The sequence below is a fragment of the Balearica regulorum genome, chromosome 24, assembly GCF_011004875.1.
Source record: "Balearica regulorum gibbericeps isolate bBalReg1 chromosome 24, bBalReg1.pri, whole genome shotgun sequence".
In the NCBI taxonomy this organism is placed as follows: Eukaryota; Metazoa; Chordata; class Aves; order Gruiformes; family Gruidae; genus Balearica; species Balearica regulorum.
In genome coordinates this window covers 2,492,700-2,511,870 of record NC_046207.1, presented here as the reverse complement: position 1 = coordinate 2,511,870, position 19,171 = coordinate 2,492,700, and the positions used below count along the sequence as shown (strand labels likewise).

Genomic DNA, 19,171 nt, shown 5'->3' with positions numbered 1-19,171 from the left:
TGCTCTTTACAATCTGTCCAAACAGAGAGGATATTAAGATGTCAGTGTGCAGAATACATTCCATATAGTGCACATTCCTGACAGGAATTAGTGGTTTCTTTCATGAACAGCCCTAAGTTATCCGTGTATTATTTCAAAAGAAAAGTAAATGTGGCAGTCTACATTTCAGTTGCTAGGCCAAACCCTGGAACATGGCTCTCATGCGGAGATGGGAGAAAACTACAACAAAAGAGCAGTATAATGGAGACGTGAAAGCCATGGTTTTCTTTCAGAACGCCTTCATTCAGCTGTCCTTTCAGTTACTGCTCAACAAGAGAGCTCAGTTACACGAACACTACTATTAAAGAAGATGATGTAAGTTACAAAAAACAACAGAAGTCAGATACGAAGAGCCTAGAATGACAATACCTGGGGAAAACGCTGCCTGCTCCACAAGTCACAGGCATGATGCCTTCAACGGTGTGATCCAAGTAAAATAAGAAAAGACTCCAGCATAAAACCACACACCTATGCCTAAGAGCACTAAACCCAGCAATGACTGGGGAGGGAACATGCAGAATGTAGTTTCTGCTTTGACATCTCAGCAACAATCTATTTATGTCCATAATTTCAGGACCAGCCTAGGAAGGTGCACAGAAACACTCGTTCCCATGGCCATGCAGATAACAATCTAAAGAAAGTAATTTTGCGGAAAAGCCTCACTCTACTCACCATCATTATTTCTTAAATGCACTTGAAAAAAGCACAGTGTGCTCTTTAGGTATTCAAAAATTAGTTTTACACTGGTGGAGTATCAGGAAAAGACTCAAAAAAAACCACACTTCTATTGCATTTACTTTAGAAAATGGATTTTTAAAATACTAATGCAAATCAGCACCACTTGTGCATATTCTATTTATCTGTCAGTTCAATCAATAAACCTTAAACTCCCCGAAATATTAAGCCATAAAATTCAAGGCTGTTACCCACAAAAGTGCCACTTCAAAACACTTAACCAAGCCCACTCCCCATTCCTGAAAGCTCTGAAGGCATTAGGCTGTAAAACAGCAGCTGAGACACTGAGAATATCTAAAAAGAGAAATGAGTACCCACAAAAAAGGCCATTTTCTAGTATAGATAAAGCCATGGCAGACTGCATTAGCTACAAATCACAGAATATTTTGCAGTACCCTCCGGTCTCTGCTCCCATGGCTGGAAAGTACAGCTGGCATTTCCTGCAGCCGTCCCGGGATGGGTCAGCACAGATGCAAGGTCTCAACGGTTGAGCACAGGAAGCTCAGGCAGCATCTAAACACAAGTGAGCAAATGTCACCTCTCCAAAATCCTCACTGCCTGCTTGCACATGGCACCTTCACGGATAAGGAAAAAAAGACTCAGTGATTCCAGAAGCAAATATCCTATTAAATTTAAAATTTTATTTTTTACAGGAGGAGCTTGAGCCGCTTCCAGACCTTCCAGGAGGACAAGGCACCTTAACGTCTATTGGCTTTTCCCAGAGACAGCTGAACTGTTCCTAGCACAATTCTTGCAAGCCTTCCGGATCCAGGACACCCGCACGAACTTTGCTAGTCCAGCACCAGCGCAACGGCCAAGCAAGACAGACACAGCAATTCCTCTGCAAGGACCCGACAGAGCACCAGACTCTTGCCTAACCCAAAGACTTGGAATTTCAACAAACCACAACCAACATTCACCTCATTTTGTGTTGCATTATGCATCTAGTTCTCCTTTTAAAAATCTTTCCGGCTTGGTCAGCTGTTACCAGACCTGCCAGTCTTGCAGAGCCCTGAGCTGGACTGGCCCACCCCTCCTCACACCGCCTGAAGGTGTCACATACCACCCGGTGCAGCTATAGGGTTACACGCGGGGCAGAGACCTGAGAAGAGAAAACAACTCCAGGCAAGGATCAAATATGAAAGCTTTAAGTGACAAGGTCTGCTAGTACTATCTTTTATTTTGTTTATTTGTGAGGCTCTATCAACTACGTCATCTGCCAACCTCGCCAGTAAATTTTAGCCAACGCAGATGGGAAAGGGAAGGTGTTAAAACCAGCTCCAGCTTACCGTACCTACTCAGCTGTTTATTAGACACAATCAAAACGTAACGGGTTTATAATTTCTCTGCAAGATCCATACAAGATCCTATGTACACTGACTCCCAATTTCAGACAGTAATTTATGCTGCCCTTTCAAGCTAAGCAGGACCTGACGACTCCAAAACGTAATTGATGCAGACAACCGTGTTGATGTTTAGAAATCCATCCAGAGAATTCAAAAACAACTCCAAGAAAGCATAGCTTAGGAGTGTTTCTTGAATATTCATTATGCACCCAGAAGAAAATACATTTTTAAGACCAACACGCACCTAGAAGATGACTCCATCCCACCCTGCTCGCACTGGAAGCTTTCTTGGACAATTTTAAAGGCCACGTGGTTTCTCAAAACTATAAAAAGCTGTACTGGTACCTGGAAAGCCTTTGTTAATGCTTCCCAGAACAAAATCATCCTTTTTCCTGTTGTTCCCTGTAGAGACTGTGAAGACACAAAAAAATGCAGTTATCCTTTCCTAGCAACACAGAAGTAAAGCATTCACAAACAACAGCCAGCGTTCTCATAGCCTTCCGCATGTTATAAATCGCTTTCCCAGTCCCTTTCCTGTAAATAAGCAATACAAGCAGGAAAGTATGGACACTGGCATCTTCGCACCCTCTGAAATAGCTTAATATTTACAGTCAACATCTTGTAAAAGCCGCAGCAAAACCTCATTGTAGGCAAACACACACATCAATTATTTTGAGAGTACTTAAAATGAAAATCCTCTCAAGTCAATACAACAAAAGCAATCACTTAAGATTTGGATATGAATTTAAATTGGCAAGTTTTGAAAGAAGCACCTTGTAATTACATGTTGAGAAGTTGATGGCACCTTTTGTTTACCAAACTAGAAGTTAATTTTGATGGCAAAATTCTGTTAAGTCCAAAAACGCTGAAAAAGACACGCACTAGGACACATTCAAGACTACTCATAGGTCAAGAGCTTTAAACCAGGAAAGTGTGCATATAAATACCTAGTTAGAGCTGTCCAATTAAAAACATGTTCTACAGTTGAGAGATAAACAGCTTGTACAAAAAGGAGTGGAAGCCAGAGGCAGGTCCCTGCTTCGCTATGCTTTGCATACTTTGGCACCAAACAAGAACAATTTAATGTCTTTCAGATTCCTTCTGCCGCTACCAAGGCCAGCTATAAATCTGTTCCAGCACACGAGAGATGCTGTTCAGTTCAACGCTTCCAGCAACCGTACCGAAGAGTATTAGCACTGGTCTCACTCACCCAATTTTCTCCTCGCCATTTTTTAACATATCTTGATGCAGAAAGATGCTGCAGCTTCCAGCACCTGCATCTTCATGACTAACAAGGACTTTCAAACAAGAGACACACAGAAAATACCATGACAGGATAGGGTGGCTAGTCATTTAATATCTAGGGTATAATTTATTTATCACCACAAACTTCCAAGCTTTCGTAGTACGGTCTTTTTTGTTTCTTTTTTTCTTAATACGGTGTTTGTCTTGGTAAAGGATTGTTTTTAAAGCAAAACATCACAGAAAACCTCACTCAGGAGCAGATTAACTGGATTCAAACTCATAACTCATTCCACGAGACTCAGTACCATTCAACATTTTTATCAACAGAGGGGAAATAGAGCAACTGCCAACTTGGTTTGCAGATCATGAAGCCCAACAAACAGTAAGCAACAATGTGGACAACGTGTTTGTACAGAGCAATCTGACCTGTGCAACAGCAGTCTAACACAAAGCCTGTTTCAGAGCCCTGTACAAACACACCTGCAGCACAGGGCTGCACCCGGGCAGGCAGGAGAAATCCAAGTTAAAACCTCTGCATGCAATACAGTAGCAAAAAGGATAAAAATGAGGAACAGCAAATAAGAATAAAGTAGTAAAGAAGATGTTTATCTCTGTATATTATACAGATGGAGTCTATTCTAGACTCCTCTCTATGCAAGCCTTCTAGTCACAAACATGGAAAATTTTAAGATGCAGAAAGCCATAACAATGCAAACGGAATGGCAAAATGTCCTACAATAACAGAATTCAGAGATCAGACCGGTATGGCTCTCAAAAGAGGTTAGGACTAAGACAGAAATGTTATATATGCCCTCACATAAGAAAGGCAGCGTACTAATGTGTGCTTTGGCATAGTAGAAAAGGACATAACAAGAAACAACAGCTAAAAGCTGAAAATAGAAAAATCTAGAAGGAAGATAAAGGAATACACATCTTTCAGTGGCCAAACTACCAGAACAATCTACAAAGGAAAACGTTCACCATCACCAGCTGTCCTCAAGAGAAAGAGATACTGCAAGCCAAACACTAACTCCTGGACTCAAAACTGGGTCAAATGATGGAAACTGACGGGTGATAACTGGATATTTAAAGCAGATATTCCAATATCAACTTCTGGCTTTAAAACTGTGAACAGCTAAAATCTCAAATGAATTAACTGCTCATAGAGCTGCTTGAAGGTGGAAAGTACCAATAATTACTACAGGTTTAAAACCGTATGGTAGGAAAAAAAAGCATATATGAACTGAGGAAATGTTGGCCAAGTACCGCAACAGTGCTTTTTGATCAGATGAACTCCTAAAGCTCGACATCCCCCTGTAGTGGGTGTTAGGAGACTAGTTAGGAGGGTTTGGGTTTGTTTTGGAGGGGGTGACTCAGAAGAAGCTGAGATAGCTTAGACATGGTTTGTGGGACTGTGGAATCAAGTGTTTCCTTTCTTATCCGGTTAACCACGGCAATAGAGGACATCACTGCAAGAAGTGACAAAACAGAGTAGGGAAAGGTACAACCAAGACAGGAAAGAAGGTCTGTATAAAATTAATTTAACCACAAGTTCCAAAAATTCACACTTAAGTTCAGATTCTCCTGTGATATTCTAAAAATGGAACCAATGCTCTTCAATCTACTTTTAAATGCATTTTCTCCTAGTTTACTTCTCCCTTCCTTGCTCACACAAGCAAGCAAAAATCAGTCACAGTTCTGATGTTCCTACTTTTGCTCAATTGAGAGGTCAGCACGGATTGCCAAGGAGGTAAGAGCAGTGTCCTTCCTGTGCTGTGCCCACACCAGAAATTTAACCCTAATCTATTGATAAATGAGGATCTCTAAACAATACTCATAAATTTTAGAAAATCTAAGATTAATTCTTAAATTAGAAAACATGTCATGGAAAGGGCTAACCCCTGGACTGCTCTCAACTACATTTGTGAAATACAAATTCACGCACCAGGATCTTGCATTGGTTGGAAGCTCAGGATATTTTGCAGAGGCTCCAATCCTATTCTTTCCCTCATTCCCCCACATTAACTTTTTCTTCTCCCAATTAGTAAAAGTTAGCAAAAGAAAATGACCCTATTTATTTCCTTGCAGCACAGAGAAAAGCCATCAACGTACTTCGCCACATAGTAGTCACGGCCTGCTGAAGGACATAAAAATCAAACACGTTTGCCTTAGGCAGCCCCTAAGAAATGAATTGAAGTTGAAGCCACTGACAACAGGCACTCATTAAAAGGACAGATTTTAAAACTCCACACTGTCGGCCCAGATGTCCGGTAAGCCGGACTGTCTAAGCTGCTTGGGAACAAAACTTATCCCTAACATTCTGCCAATTAAAAAGCATAAAATCCCCATGCCATCAGCATTCAGCTCAACTTGCTGGAAGTGGCAGGACTAGAAGCACAGACCAGCCATAACAGCAACATGCTCAGTTAGCTCTTCAAAGCCTTTGGGGGCGGGGGGAAACCTCGGCCCATCTTCTTGGCATAAGCAAGAATATGAGAACCGAGGTTCAGATTGGCCACATTTCAACCCAGTTTAAAAAACCAGGCATTTCTGCTTGATAGAAGTGTTATTCGATGCAACAAACTAAAAAAACAAGAGACAGAACAGTTTGTGTTCCGTCTGGCTAATGATGCAAGTAAGTGCAATGTACGTAGGAAGAGGAAATTATTGTACACATATACACATATGGCTGGTAATATTTCTGCTTCAACAATGAAAAGGAGAAAGATATAGCAAGAAAACATTTTCTCAACATCTGCAAGTAACTGGGAGCTCCACTGGATCTCAGCAATATGGAGACATCCACGGTATTCATTCTTTGAGTTCAGTATAGTTAATCTAAAGAATAAAATTATTGCAATTACAAAAATCACACTAAAAAATATATTTAGTTATTGCAGCAGTCTCATGTATTCACACAGCTTTCAGTAATGCTTCTAAAATACTGTTAGTGTAGTCGACAGCTTTCGTTCATAATTACTTGAAGTTACAATGGTTCACAAGTTTGTCTCTGCCGTGGGGAAGCCAGTCAATCAAGGAGACGGCAGAGGCAGACAAGTGACAGACATCCCTGCGACAGATAAGTAGGACGATCTTTTAACCAAAGGACTAAGCTTGTCAGTGGCACACTCAAAAATAACCCCTCCTGTAATGGAAAAGGGAAGAAGGTTGGGATTTACTTGGGTAAGCCATCCAGCAGATTGAACTTACCATTTCAAAGCCTAGAGAGAGGAAAGAGAAGGAAGATCAGTAATATCCTTCCTCCTTCAGTAATTCATTTCACTGCCTAAAGTCTCCCGAACAAACTGCTGTGCTGCCCTGCTCAGGGAAAGATCAAGTATTACTGGACAGAGGAAAGCTAAATGCCTTTCACTGGAGCTGCCCTCAAGTTCAGCACCTGCAATATACAGTCAAAAACAGGGGCTTTCCCTTGAATTCTTCTAAGGTTTGGGAGCATACAGCAAAAGGAGCAGAGCTTCTAAAGCTACACAGCACAGCAAAAGCCAGACAATCCTATTGAAAAACAAACCCAAAAACAAATCAAAAAACCAAAAGCTGCTTAATCACCTCGCTGCAGCAATATCTTCGATGCCATTTCAACTTTCAAACCATCCTTAGCTTTGAGGTTCTTTCCACCCTATCATAGAGAGGACTGAATAATTTCAGAGTACGTAATCTTTCTCCTCCCCCTCCATACCATGATCTTTACCCTTAAGGATGTCTGACCTTCTTATCTTTATACTCGCTACTCTCTTCCACAGTTACTCCTCCATTCCCTCTGCAGCTTTCTTCATACCCATCGCATTGCTTTGGCTTCAGTTACCCACTCCCTCTTATTTCTCCAATCCTCGGTTTATCCCTTGGCCCAACAATTTTTCTCCCCCCATCATCTTGTTATGCACTTCAGACCATTCATACCTCCTCCTTCTCAGCTGGTTTAGGTCCTTTCTTTCCTGAACCCATTTCCCTCCAGTGCTGTACGTTTCCATCCCTGCCTTCCCCAACTGCACCGAGCTTCCTTTAGTCAGGCACAGGGGAGGAAAGAATAGCTCTCAGCAGCTCTCTCACCTTTAATCCACTTCACTCCAGCATACCAGAAGCTCAGAAACCTGAATATCACCTCTGCTAATACCATGTTGCTAACCTCACCCCTCCTCTGCCCACATCAATGCTCACCTCATACTCTTGCCAAACTAATCCTCCCAAACCCAGAATCTTTCCAGCTTCTTTCCAGAAGGAAGGCGGATAACAATAAAGAGACATACAAAATGCAGGGTTTTTTTCATCCAGTAACTATCTTCTATTAGCCACATCACTAATCCCAAGGCATTTGCCTTTCTACCAAACAGCTAAAAGGTTTCTTTGACCCGTACGCTTTACTCCTGACCTTTTGTTGCTCTTCCTCTCTTGAGATGGTAACACATCCTTTTACTTCATCAAGAAGATCGCAAGTAGATCACCCAAGAATGAAATTCAAGGGATCTCTGCAGCCTTCCTCCCCCTCACCAGGCCGCATCCGTGCCCGCTTCAAGCCGGGTAATTTTAGAGCACCGTCTCCCTTTCGTCGTGCCTGCTTGGGTCTCAACAGACTAGCAGCAACGGGGGGGTCACGTTTCTAGTCATACTTGGTCAAGTGACAGAAATTTCACCTGCTGAAGTTTAGAATTAAAACTGCTAGAAATTGCACGGAAACGGCATTGTTAACACAGACAGAAACACTCCCACAAAGGGAGCCTACATATGAATTTGTGACTTCGCACTAACAGCGCATCTTATTTTTGCTGTAGTTTGGAGACCGGTATTTTATAGAGATGCTCAAAAGCTGCATGCTAAAGGCAGGCGTATTTTTACCTATGCTTAGCAACAGTCATAGCGCAGCTTTCACAGCGGACCTGCAGAGCGAGCCACTTCCTTTATTCCACATCGGTGTTGTATCTCAAGTGACCTTTGTCTAAATATATAGAGGGAAAAAAGTAAAAAAACCTTCTCTGAAAACGATTTTGATGAAGAAGAAGGAAAAATAAGGTTCAAAAAGCCTTCCTCCATCAGACTGACCAACTGTCAGGGGTACATGTACAGGCACTTGAGCTCCCACCAATTCAGTGCGACCTTGGCCAAAATACTTGGGCCCAGTCTCCCTCTAATTAGCTTTTTCATAGCTCATCGTTTTCATGTTGAGTCCTCTGCAAGCCCTAACCAACTCCAAATTGTTCTTCCCAGAGGACCGATTCCACTTTTCCCTCAAAGGAGGCTTTAACGCACAAAATAAAAGGTCTTCTCACTGGCAAATTTTCAGGAAGAAGAGAGGAGTTACCCTACTATAAAAACAAGCCCCACCTTTATATTTTTTACTCTAGTCTATGGAAAAAGACAACGAAAACCTGCTATTTGGCACAGATAAAGTCCCAATTAAAAACAGCGCCCTTTTTTAAAGTCAAGGAAAAACAGGATTGTAACCAGGCAATTGTTTCTGAGCGCGCTCGGCAGCTTTTAAGATTTCGGCATTGGGTAATGGAGCCCTGTTTCCTCTCTGACATCACTACAAATTCTCCGTGCATGACCAGAGCAATGACACAGTAACAGGTTTTGCTGCTACAATTATTTTTTTTACGTAGGGGTTGCCCCACAAAGGGACAAGAACAAGGACACTGAGCAAAAAGCACATGTGAACAAGTTGTGTAATACACGACTGCAGAGCTTAAATGTTTCTTGGGTATATCCTGCAGTACCCGACTTGTTTTAGGTTCCCCATCTCTCTGTCCTCCCAAAGCAAACTATGACAAGGAACGTATTTTCAAACCCAAGATCTGGCTCACTCCGCTTCCTGAAACAGGAACTTCGAAAACTAAATCAGACCATTTCAATATTAATTAAGACTCATTTCTTCACGTAATGAAGTGAACGATGCAAATCAGTCCCCGTGTTTAAGGGTGCGTTAGGAAGCCATGCCTACAGTCCACAGATAAGGTAATGCAAACAGTGCAGTCAACCACACTGATATATATTTTCTCGGGTGTTTCTAACACGGTTTAATAACAACTTATGAAGCATGCATCCCCTAAAACATCCAGAAGGAAAAACACAAATTAATTACGACTGGACATCCTGACTGCTTTCAAGACTGCACCTTAATGCTACACGAAGTAGAATTACGCAAGCTCCGCAACTATAAAAAAACCTCCCAGATCTTTAGCTGAAAAGCATGAGTTTGGGTGAAAAGCACTATTCCAACTTCGGGCTCCTGAAACAAGGACGACACATAAAAGCTCATCAATAGCTGCTCTCCAGCTGCATTTATTCTCACTCCTTTTGTTTTTCTTTCTAACATCAAGACTCTCGCGGGCTGAAGTCAGAAAACAAAATGTCATTGTTTAAGCTTAACGAGTCAACGTTAATTTTTCCATTGCTTATTTAAATCCCCTTTAAAACAGCAACAGTGGCGTTAATTACGTCGAAATACTAACGCTTTCTTGGGGGGGGATAAGAGGAGGAAAAGGTGTTTTGCACAAAGGGGGTGCGGGCACACCTGGGGGCAGCCGGAGAGCCGGGGATGCCTTGGCCGGGGTGGGGGCAGCCCCCAGCCGGGGAGCCCCGCGGTGAGGCGGCGGCCCGACCCGCATCCCTCCGGGCTGCCGCTCCCGCCCCGCCTCCGGCCTAACAGACCGTAAAAACGACCGGAAAAAAAAAAAAAAAAAAAAACCAAAAAAACAACAAAACAAAAAACCACCCCAACCAAAACCAAACAAACACTAAGCCCCACGCTCCCGCGGGTGAGGGTTACCTCAGCGGGGAGGGGAGCCCCCGCCAGCCCCCTCCGCGGGGAACGCTCAGCCCCGCCGCCCTTACGCCACGGCCGGCCGCTGTCCCCCTCCCCGGGCCGGCCCCCTCCCGCGGGTCACCTTGACAGCCCGCCCCGGCCCCCCGCGCTCGCGTCTTTGTGTCGTTACCGGCCGCCGCGGAGCACCGGGCCCACGCACAAAGCCCCGGCGGGGTGAGGAGAGGCGGGGGGGGGGGGGGGGGGGGGGGGGGGGGAGCGGCCCTCCCCGGCCTGAGGGGGCCGCGGCCACCCGGGGTAGAGTTACAGCCCGCCCGCCCCCGCGGCGCGGCCGTTACCTGGAAGTCCCTGTCCTCGTTGAAGCGGGAGAACCTGTCCGCCATTTTGCGCCGCCGCCTCCTCGCTCAGCTCAGCTCAGCTCAGCCCAACCCGGCCCGGCCCGGCTCGGCCCCGCGCCTCCGGCCGCCTTCCCTCAGCGCCGCCCGCGCCGCGGCAGCGCGCCCGCCCCGCCCCCGCCGCCCCGGCTCTCTCTGCGCATGCGCGGCGCGGCAGGTCACGTGCGCGGCCCGCGGACGTCCTGGCGGCGGCACGGGAGCGGCTCGCTGCTGGGGGGGCCGGACGAGGCTGCAAGCGAGAGCCAGCCCGCTGACCAGGGGGCTGCCGGAGCACCGGAGGGCAGCAGGCACCGCCGGCTGTACCGTTAAGCCGCCCCCGCCGCGGCGGGTCGTGTGTGTCCGTGTGTTCCCCCCCCCCCCCCCGAGCCCCGCTGCGGTTCGGAACGGAGCGCGCACTGCGCATGCGCGACTCCCCGCCTGCGCGTGCACCCTGACATCCAACGAGGGCGCGAGCTGCTGTAGCACGGGGCGCCCGGCGTCCCCGCGTGCCGCTGTGAGCATGCGCAGAGTCAGGCGGTGAGAACGCGACCCGCAGGACAGGGGCGGGCGCGATCCCCACTTCAGCCTTCCCGCACTCCCGACCCTAGCCAATAGAGTTGCCTCAGCCTTTTGAGTGATGGCGGTACGAACCAATAGAAACACGGGATCGCCACCGCCCCCTGGCGTGCGCCGCGGGTCACGTTGGTTGCCGAGGGGGCGCGTGCGCAGAGCCTGAGGGGCCCGGGCGGGAGCGGGGCTGGGGGGGGCGGGGGGGAGGGCCCTGGCCCCGCTAGCCTGGGGCCGGGGCTCAGCCCTGAGGCGGCTGACGGGGCCTGGGGCCAGCCCTGAGGTAGGCCGTGTTGCCCAGTGCAAAGTCTGAGCTGGATCATGGTGCTCGGAGCCAACCCTGAGGCGAAGCACGGTGCCAGGGGCCAGGCAGAGCCATGCTTGTAGCCCTGCTCCCACCCCAGGCCTTCAGCCAGGCTGCAGGGGCTTTTCATCACCCCTGAGCAGGGAGACGCGTGCCTGGCTTGTGCAAGCATAGCCAGGTCCCCGTATGTGGTGGCAGAGGAGCAGTGCCCCGGGGCCTGCACACACGATGCCTGGGGTCTCTGTCTCACAGCAGCCCACAGGCCTTTGAGCACAGGGGCCGTGGCAGATGAGGCCCTGCTTTTCCATCCACCATCACAGCTGTTACCAGCTGTCTCTGAGCATGGCGGCGTGTGTCGCCGTCTCTCCGCCGGCCCTGACAGCAGGAAAACCGGATTCCATCTGTCTCCCCATTCATTCCTTTTCTTTCACCAGAAGCCTCGCTGCCTGGATCCTGCTTGCGTGCTGCCCTCTGCCGCCTCATCGAGGCAGGGTGATGAGACAGGAGTTCAGAAACAGGCCTGTCTGAAGCGTGTTCACCAGACCGTGCCTCCATGTGCGCCACCAAACCTGTCGATGAGGTGAATGCCTGTGACGGTGAGCCCTGCGCAGCAAGGCTGTGGGTCGGATGCAGGGGAGGCCGAAGCGGTGGTCGTGCTTTGTGCTATGCAGCGTAGCTCGTAGCAGGGCTGACTTGATCTATTACTGCAGTGTGCCAGGCTGGGCTGTGCTGCCAGAACTCCTGCGTGGAGCTCCCTCTAACTTGCTAAGAGGGATGCTGCCCTCGTCCTGCTGTCCCACCTCAGCAGCCCTGCAGAAATCCCCCTGGGAAGTCCCCCTAATCTTGGCTCTCTCCAGGGACCAGCAGCCCTGTGTGCTGAGGAGGATCTTGTGGTTGAGAGCTGGGACCTCTGCATCGCAGAGCGGCTGTGAGAGCTTTTGCTGGGCAGAAACGTGCTTGAATTTGCTTCTCATTGCCCTAAAAAGGTCCTAATGATGCCATGCCTGTCTGTGCCTTAATCTGCACCCCCCCAAACACCTCAGCGCCGGGGGTCACCCATCTCATCCTGCATCAAGGCTGTGGTCCCACCCGTCTGGGTGAGGGGCGGCTGCTGGTTCGGAGCTGCCAGGCCTCTGCCTCTCCTCCACAGGTCGCAGTCTCTCTCCCTGCTGACTTCCCTGTGGCTCCTTGTGCCCCAAGGACTGCCCTGCAGCTTAGCCCCATGAGGGTGGAGAAGCTGAGGCACAGAGGGGAGCAGCAGCCTTCCTCCTTCCAGGAGGGGACTGTCCCTGCCTCGTCCTCCTGAAGCACCCAGATGGGTCCAGGGGGGCAGGGTGGACCCAGGACCCCTGCCGCAGGAGCCTACCCACAACCGAGTGGAGTGGCTCTGTGGGTGGCTCAGTCGCAGGGACACGTGTGTCCTGCAGCCACCCCACCTGTGGGTCCTGGGTGGGCACCCTGGGCCCTGCTCAGCACCAGGGCTGTACCCACGAGAGGGAGCTCCTACTCCACCCAGGTGGGCAGTGGGACCCCCACCCACACCTTGGGCCCCCCACCCACCGTGGGGTGCTGAGCTGGACGTGGCCCTACAGGGAGATGGAGCCGTTTTAAGCCAGGTGGGACAAGCCCCGGGGCAGGGAGCATGTGTGCCAGCACCCCCTGGGGAGGGTGGGAGCTCCCCCAGCAGGACCCGGGGGTGCTGATGGTTTACGCCCCTTCTTGATGTGCCCCCCCACCCTGCTGGGTGCATGAAGACAGTGGGTGCTCATCATTACCGATGGGTGGGGGGCACCCAGCCCTGCCTGCTTGGGCTTTGGGGTGAGGGAGATCTGGCACCCCAGGGGTGCTGAGCTGGGGAGGAGGGTGGCCCCCACCCTGGGGCTGGGTGCCCTCCTTGGTGCTGCCTGAGGCCCCTCAGCCCCTGCCTCAGTTTCCCTCCGTGCTATGGGGGTGAGTGGAGCCCAGCTGTGGCAGCGGGGACCTGGGGCAGGCGCTGACCCCGCTTTGGGGGGCAGCCCTGGGAGGGCTCAGGCTTCTCTGCCTGAGGTGCTCGAGGAGAACAGTGTCCCCAGGCCAGGGGACCCCAGACCCCGAGCGTGTACGTGTGCGGCGTGTACCTATGGCTGTGAGTGTGAGCACGTGTGCGAGCAGGAGGAGGCTGGGAACCGGGAACGGAGGAGGCCCCTTTCTGCAGGCCGGGGGCCGGGAGGCGGAGGCCAGCGCTGCAGCCGCCTGGGCCCCTCTTCTCATGTAAAGCAGCTTTGTGCGGGGGCTGCGGCCCCCCGGCCCCCGCCGCTTGCCACAGAGCAGGGAGCCGGTGGGGGCCCACAAGGAACAGCCCCCCGTCGGCTTCCGCTCACAGCGAGGGCCTGTGCCTGCTGAGGACGTGTCCCCGACGGGGACCTGTGCCTGCTGGGGGACAAACCTGCCCGCTCTGCGCCCCCAGTACCCCCTCACCTGGAGTGGCTGGGCGTGGGGACAGCTCAGTGTCCCCGTGGGGCACGGGGACAGCTCAGTGTCCTTGTTGGGTGCAACTTCATACCAGTGTCAGGCATGGGGATGGTTCAGTGTCACCCTTGGGCACAGGGACAGCTCAGTATCCCCGTCGGGCATGGAGACAGGTCAATGCCATAGGATCATGGAATCACAGGTTTGGGTGGGAAGGGACCTCACAGCCCATCCAGTGCCACCCCTGCCATGGGCAGGGACACCCTCCACTAGCCCAGGTTGCCCAAAGCCCCATCCAGCCTGGCCTTGAACACTGCCAGGGAGCCAGGGGCAGCCACAGCTTCTCTGGGCACCCTGTGCCAGGGCCTCAGCACCCTCATGGGGAAGGATTTCTGCCTCCCCTCCCATCTCCATCTCCCCTCCTGCAGCTTCAGGCCATTCCCCTTGGCCTGTCACTCCCTGCCCTTGTCACCAGCCCCTCTCCAGCTTTCCTGGAGCCCCTTCAGGGACTGGAAGGGGCTCGAAGGTCTCCCTGGAGCCTTCTCTTCTCCAGGTTGAAAAACCCCACCTCTCTCAGCCTGAGGTCTCCAGAGCAGAGGTGCTCCAGCCCTCCCATCATCTCCGTGGCCTCCTCTGGCCTGGCTCCAACAGCTCCATGTCCTTCTTGTGCTGGGGACCCCCGAGCTGGATGCAGTACTGCAGGGGGGTCTCACCAGAGTGGAGCAGAGGGGCACAATGCCCTCCTTCGACCTGCTGGTCACGCTGCTGGTGATGCAGCCCAGGACACGGGTGGCTTTCTGGGCTGTGAGTGCACGTTGCTGGCTCATGTCGAGCTTCTTGTCCCCCAACACCCCCCAGTCCTTCTCCTCAGGGCTGCTCTCCATCCATTCTTCACCCAGCCTGGAGTTATGCTTGGGATTGCCCTGACCCATGTGCAGGACCTTGACCTTGGCCTTGTTGAACTTCGTGCGGTTCACACGGGCCCTCCTCTCCAGGTCCCTCTGGATGGCCCATCGGGCACAGCTCTGTGTCCCCACTGGGCACAGGGACAGCTCGATGTCCCTGTTGGGCACAGCTCTGTGCCTCCATGGGGCATGGGGACAGCTCAGTGACCTTGCTGGGCACAGCTTCGTGCCACTGTCAGGCACGGTGACAGTTCAGTGCCACCCTCGGGCACAGGGACAGCTCAACGTCCTTGTCGGGCACAGGCTGTGCCTGCTTTGGGCACAGGGGTGGCTCAGCGTCCCCGGTGGGCTGGGGACAGTTGGAGTGGCCGTGAGACACTGTGGGGGCAGGAATGGGCCTCATGGCCCCCCTGCAGGGTCCCCCCCAGCCTACAAGAGAGGATTTGGGTGGTACTGGGGGGCAGATGGGCACCCAAGGGACCCTGAGGACCACCCTGGGCCCGTGGCGTGGGCTCGCCTGCGTCCCCACACCCAGCCCTGACAAGGGCCGGGTATAAATAGCAGCCGGCTCTGTCACCTCCTGTCACATGCCCGGTGCTGGCAGGGTCCCCCCACCATGGCCAGGGGCACAGCTGTTCCCGGGACGGGGAGGGACGGCCACGGGGACACCCCATCCCTCCCGCAGGGCACCCCCACCGTGGGGGCCACCAGGGACGTCCGCCCCCACCCCACACACCGGGAACAGCCCTGGGGGGGACTTTGCTGTCACCGCCTTGCGAACGCAGACCCCGCACCCGACGGGGACCCGTTGCCAGCGCCGGGGGCTTCCCTCCCCAGTGGGACATTTCCGACCCCAAATCAGAGCAAAAGGGCAAACTCCTGGGGGCTGGTGGGGTCGCAAAGCCTCCCGCCACCCCCACCTCGCACCGCCCGCTTCCATGGGCAAAAATTGTCACCGCTTGACCTGCCAGTCCCCGGGTGCCTCTAAAAATACCGCGTCCTCCTGACAGCGACAGCTGAGGGACCGGGCGGCGGATGCCTTGGGGTCCCGCCGGGGGGGGTCGGGGCCGCGAGGAGGAGTGGGGCTGCCAGCCCCGGGTGCCCCAGCCCCTGCCCGCCCGTCCCCCTCCGAGCCGGGACGGTCCCTCTCGCTTCCCGTGTTCCGTTCAGGGGAGCCCCCAGCATCCCGCCCCGCCGGGCCTGGCCCGCTGCCCCCGTCTCTCACCACGATGCAGCGAGGTGGTGGCCGGCGGCACCGTGCCCGGCCGTGCCCGCTCTTGCCCAGCGGCCTCCGGCATGGAGCCTGGCCCCAGCACGCCACGGTGGCTGTGCCTCTCGCTGTCCCCCCGGCCCTCCCCGAAGCCCCTAATCCATCTCTCGCAGCAGGAGATGCCTAAGCTGCCTTTTCATGCCGGCTCCTCCGCGCGCGAGCTCGTCGCGCTTTCAATACCGGGCGCTGGCAGGAGACGTGTCGGACAAGCTGAAGGGATCCCTCCCCTGCCAGGAAGGTCAAGGTGCGCTTAAGCCAGCTTCCCCTCGCGCGCCGCCCCGGCTGGCGCGGGCCAGCGTCCTGCCGGCCCGGCTCGGGGTGGGGTTTGTCCCCCACCGGCACCGAGTGGAGGTCGGGGAGACGCTGCGGCATCTCTGGGTGTCCGGGCAGTCAGACCTTCCCCTCGGTGGGGGTCTGTCCCCCCCCGGCTCCTTGCACCCGCTCCTGGGGTCACCATCAGCCCTCTGGTCCCAGCCCGGCGACCCTCCAGGTGCGGGGGTACGGTTAACACGCTGCCCGGTGTCTGCCGGTGGTGGCCGCACCAGCAGCAAGGACTGCCCCGGTGCTGGGGCACCCCACGGCTCACCCCACAGGTACCCCAGGGCTGAGCTCACCCCACAGCTCACCCCACAGGTACCCCAGAGCTCGGCTCACCCCACAGCTCACCCCACAGGTACCCCAGGGCTGAGCTCACCCCACGGCTCACCCCACAGGTACCCCAGGGCTCGGCTCACCCCACGGCTCACCCCACAGGTACCCCAGGGCTCGGCTCACACCCCACCCCCAGCCCACCTGGCCAGTGCTGCTCACAGACCCCTCCCACCCCTTGGAGCCATTAGACCAGTTTAGACCAGTACAAACCAGGCCTGAGAACAGCAGGCACTGGTTCCTGCCCTCCCTACCCCACAGGTCAGCGTGCGTGGGCGCAGGCACGCAAACACACGCGCGCACACGTGCCAGCAGACCTGTCACACAAGCACCCCCAACACCGTCACCCCCCAGCACCCCTCGACCCCCCAGTCCCGCTGCCACATCCCCATGCTCACCCCTCCTGCCCGGCGCTGCGTGTGCGTGTGCACGCGCGCGTGTGTGTGCGTGTGTACGCGCACATGTGCCCGCTCACGCACGGGGGTGCAGGGGGGCCCCGCGGTGCCCGTTCTGGGGGCCCCGCATCCCTCTCTGTTCCCTTGGTGACGGACCCCCGTCCTCCGCTGGCACCTTGAGCCTGCCGCCAGCCAGGGCTTTTGTGGCTGGTTTTAATTAGAGGCTCTTAAGTGTGAAACAAAGCTGAGGGCGGGGGCCAGGGGGGCCCTTCCTCTGAGCTCCTGGGGGACCCCCGGGGGTCCCCGTCCTGCCTGGCATCGCCTGGCGCAGCCGCTCCACCCCCTCCCCCCCCCGATTTCTGCTTCACCCTTCTCCATGCCCAGCCCCCAGGCACGGGGGTGGTGGGAGCTGGTGCTGCCAGAGCCCCCTCCAAAAAATATCGCCCTCCTGAGCGGTGCTGGCCACCGGCCCAAGAGTGGGGCAGTGTGCGGGGCCAGTGCTAGCGGCCGTGCCAGCCCCAGCGTCACCCGCGGGTCTGCAGGCTCCTGTCCCCGGGGAGGAGCTCGGAGAGGGGCCAGAGCTGCCCACGGCTGGGCCGGGGGTGCTGGGCACCGCTTGGGGTGCTGCCGGGGATCCAGGGCCAGGACCTGTCTCCCCCACCCCTGGCCCTTCTGGGTGCAGGGGGGACCCCACAAGCACCCTGACACCCTGTGGCACTGGAGGGGTGCACGGGGACCGTGTCCTGCTCCAACAGGGACATCGGAGCCGCCGGCCCCTCTGGAGGTGGCGGCACCCATGGGCCATCCATCCCCTGGCAGGCAGCGACCTGGGGCCCCTGGGGGGCTGGGGGCAGGCGACTGGCAGCACCGGGTGCCCACCAGCATCCCCCAGTGCTGTACTGGGATGAAGTGAGAGTGGAGCAGTGGGGGGATCTGGACTCCTGGGTTCCCCCCACCCCGAGCAGCTCCTGGGGGGGGCTGTGAGAGGGAGCCCCGGGGGGAGCTGGACTTGGCCCCGTACTCCCAGTAACGCCCAGCCCGGCCTGCTGGCAGCACCCACCCTCCCTGCTGGGTGTCAGGATGTGTCCCTGTCCTCACAGGGTCCCCTCTCCCCAGGACACCAACCCCAGACCCCCACAGGAAAGCTTTCGGGGAGGGGGCAGGACCCTCTCCCACCCAGCACGCCCCTGGCAGCGCCTGGGCACCGGGGCTGGGAGCCTGGTGACGGGGACGAAGGGGACCAAAGGGATTCCCTGGCCACCCTGCATGTCCCCTGCAAGGGGACAACCCTGAGCGGGCAGGACCCCACCGGCTGCCTCCCTGGGGTGTCCCCTGACACCCCCAGCCCACCGAGAGGTCCCTCCCAGGGCTGGCTGGCAGGTCTGCTCCAGGTTTCCCCCCCTCCCCAGGAGGGTTGGGCACCCACTCCAGGTAGGAGCATGTCCCTGTGTGTCCCTGGGGACCCCCCGTCCTGAGCCACCAGCACCCCACAGCACCCAGGAGGATGGGGAGCATGGGGACAGCCCCTGACACCCCCTCTGGAAGTGATATCCCCCCACCCCGGAAAGAAGCCAAAATCCAAAGCTTTTAGGAAGCCAAGACCCACGTGGCTGCGCAGACACCCCCGCAGCCCCTCTGTCCCTGTCCCCGTCCCCAGCTGGCGGGGCTGGGATGAAGGCCACCGAGGCTGGGGACACCGAGGGGAGTCACCCAAGCCAGACCCTGCACCCGTGGGGCCGAGGGGAGCTGCGGCCGGAGGAGCCACTGCAAACGGGGAGCCGGGAACGGGCCGGGAGGCTGCCGCTCGCCAGGATCCGGCCTCAGCTCCGGCCCCCGCAGCCGGCGCCCTGCCAGGCCCTTCGCCAGCAGCCTCCCCGGCCGGGGACTCGCTGGGCGGCCGCCAAGCTTCGGTCGTGCCCAGCCGCCCTCCTCGGAGCATGGCGGCCGTGGGCTCGGCACGGTCCCCAAAGGCAGCACCCCTGGGTGCCCCAGCCGGGGTACGGGGTACGGGGTACGGGTGGGCGCCCAGCCGCTGGCACCCGCAGCTCACTGCACGGCACCGCCGTCCCGGCCTCGTCCGCGGGGACCTCTCCCTTCCATCCCCGAGCCCTTCGCAAGTC

The 19,171-nt window shown here is 54.9% G+C and overlaps 2 protein-coding genes across 4 annotated transcripts in view; one reads left to right on the top strand and one right to left on the bottom strand.

The window, feature by feature from the left end:
* The window catches only part of GPATCH8 (G-patch domain containing 8), a 57,554-nt gene extending 46,667 nt beyond the window's left edge, over positions 1-10,887 (bottom strand). For 2 of the 3 annotated variants that reach the window (XM_075775462.1, XM_075775461.1), the window contains exon 1: positions 10,479-10,537. Coding sequence is in view for 1 of the 3 variants with exons in the window: in XM_075775460.1 (XP_075631575.1) it covers positions 10,479-10,523 (45 nt within the window). In the remaining 2 variants the exon portion in view is untranslated. Of the gene's footprint in view, positions 1-10,478 lie in introns of all 3 variants that reach the window. The other variant, XM_075775460.1, reaches the window with a different exon arrangement.
* CDK5R1 (cyclin dependent kinase 5 regulatory subunit 1) overlaps positions 1-19,171 on the top strand; it is a 122,235-nt gene that overhangs the window by 61,738 nt on the left and 41,326 nt on the right. The gene's annotated exons all lie outside the window — the stretch shown is intronic.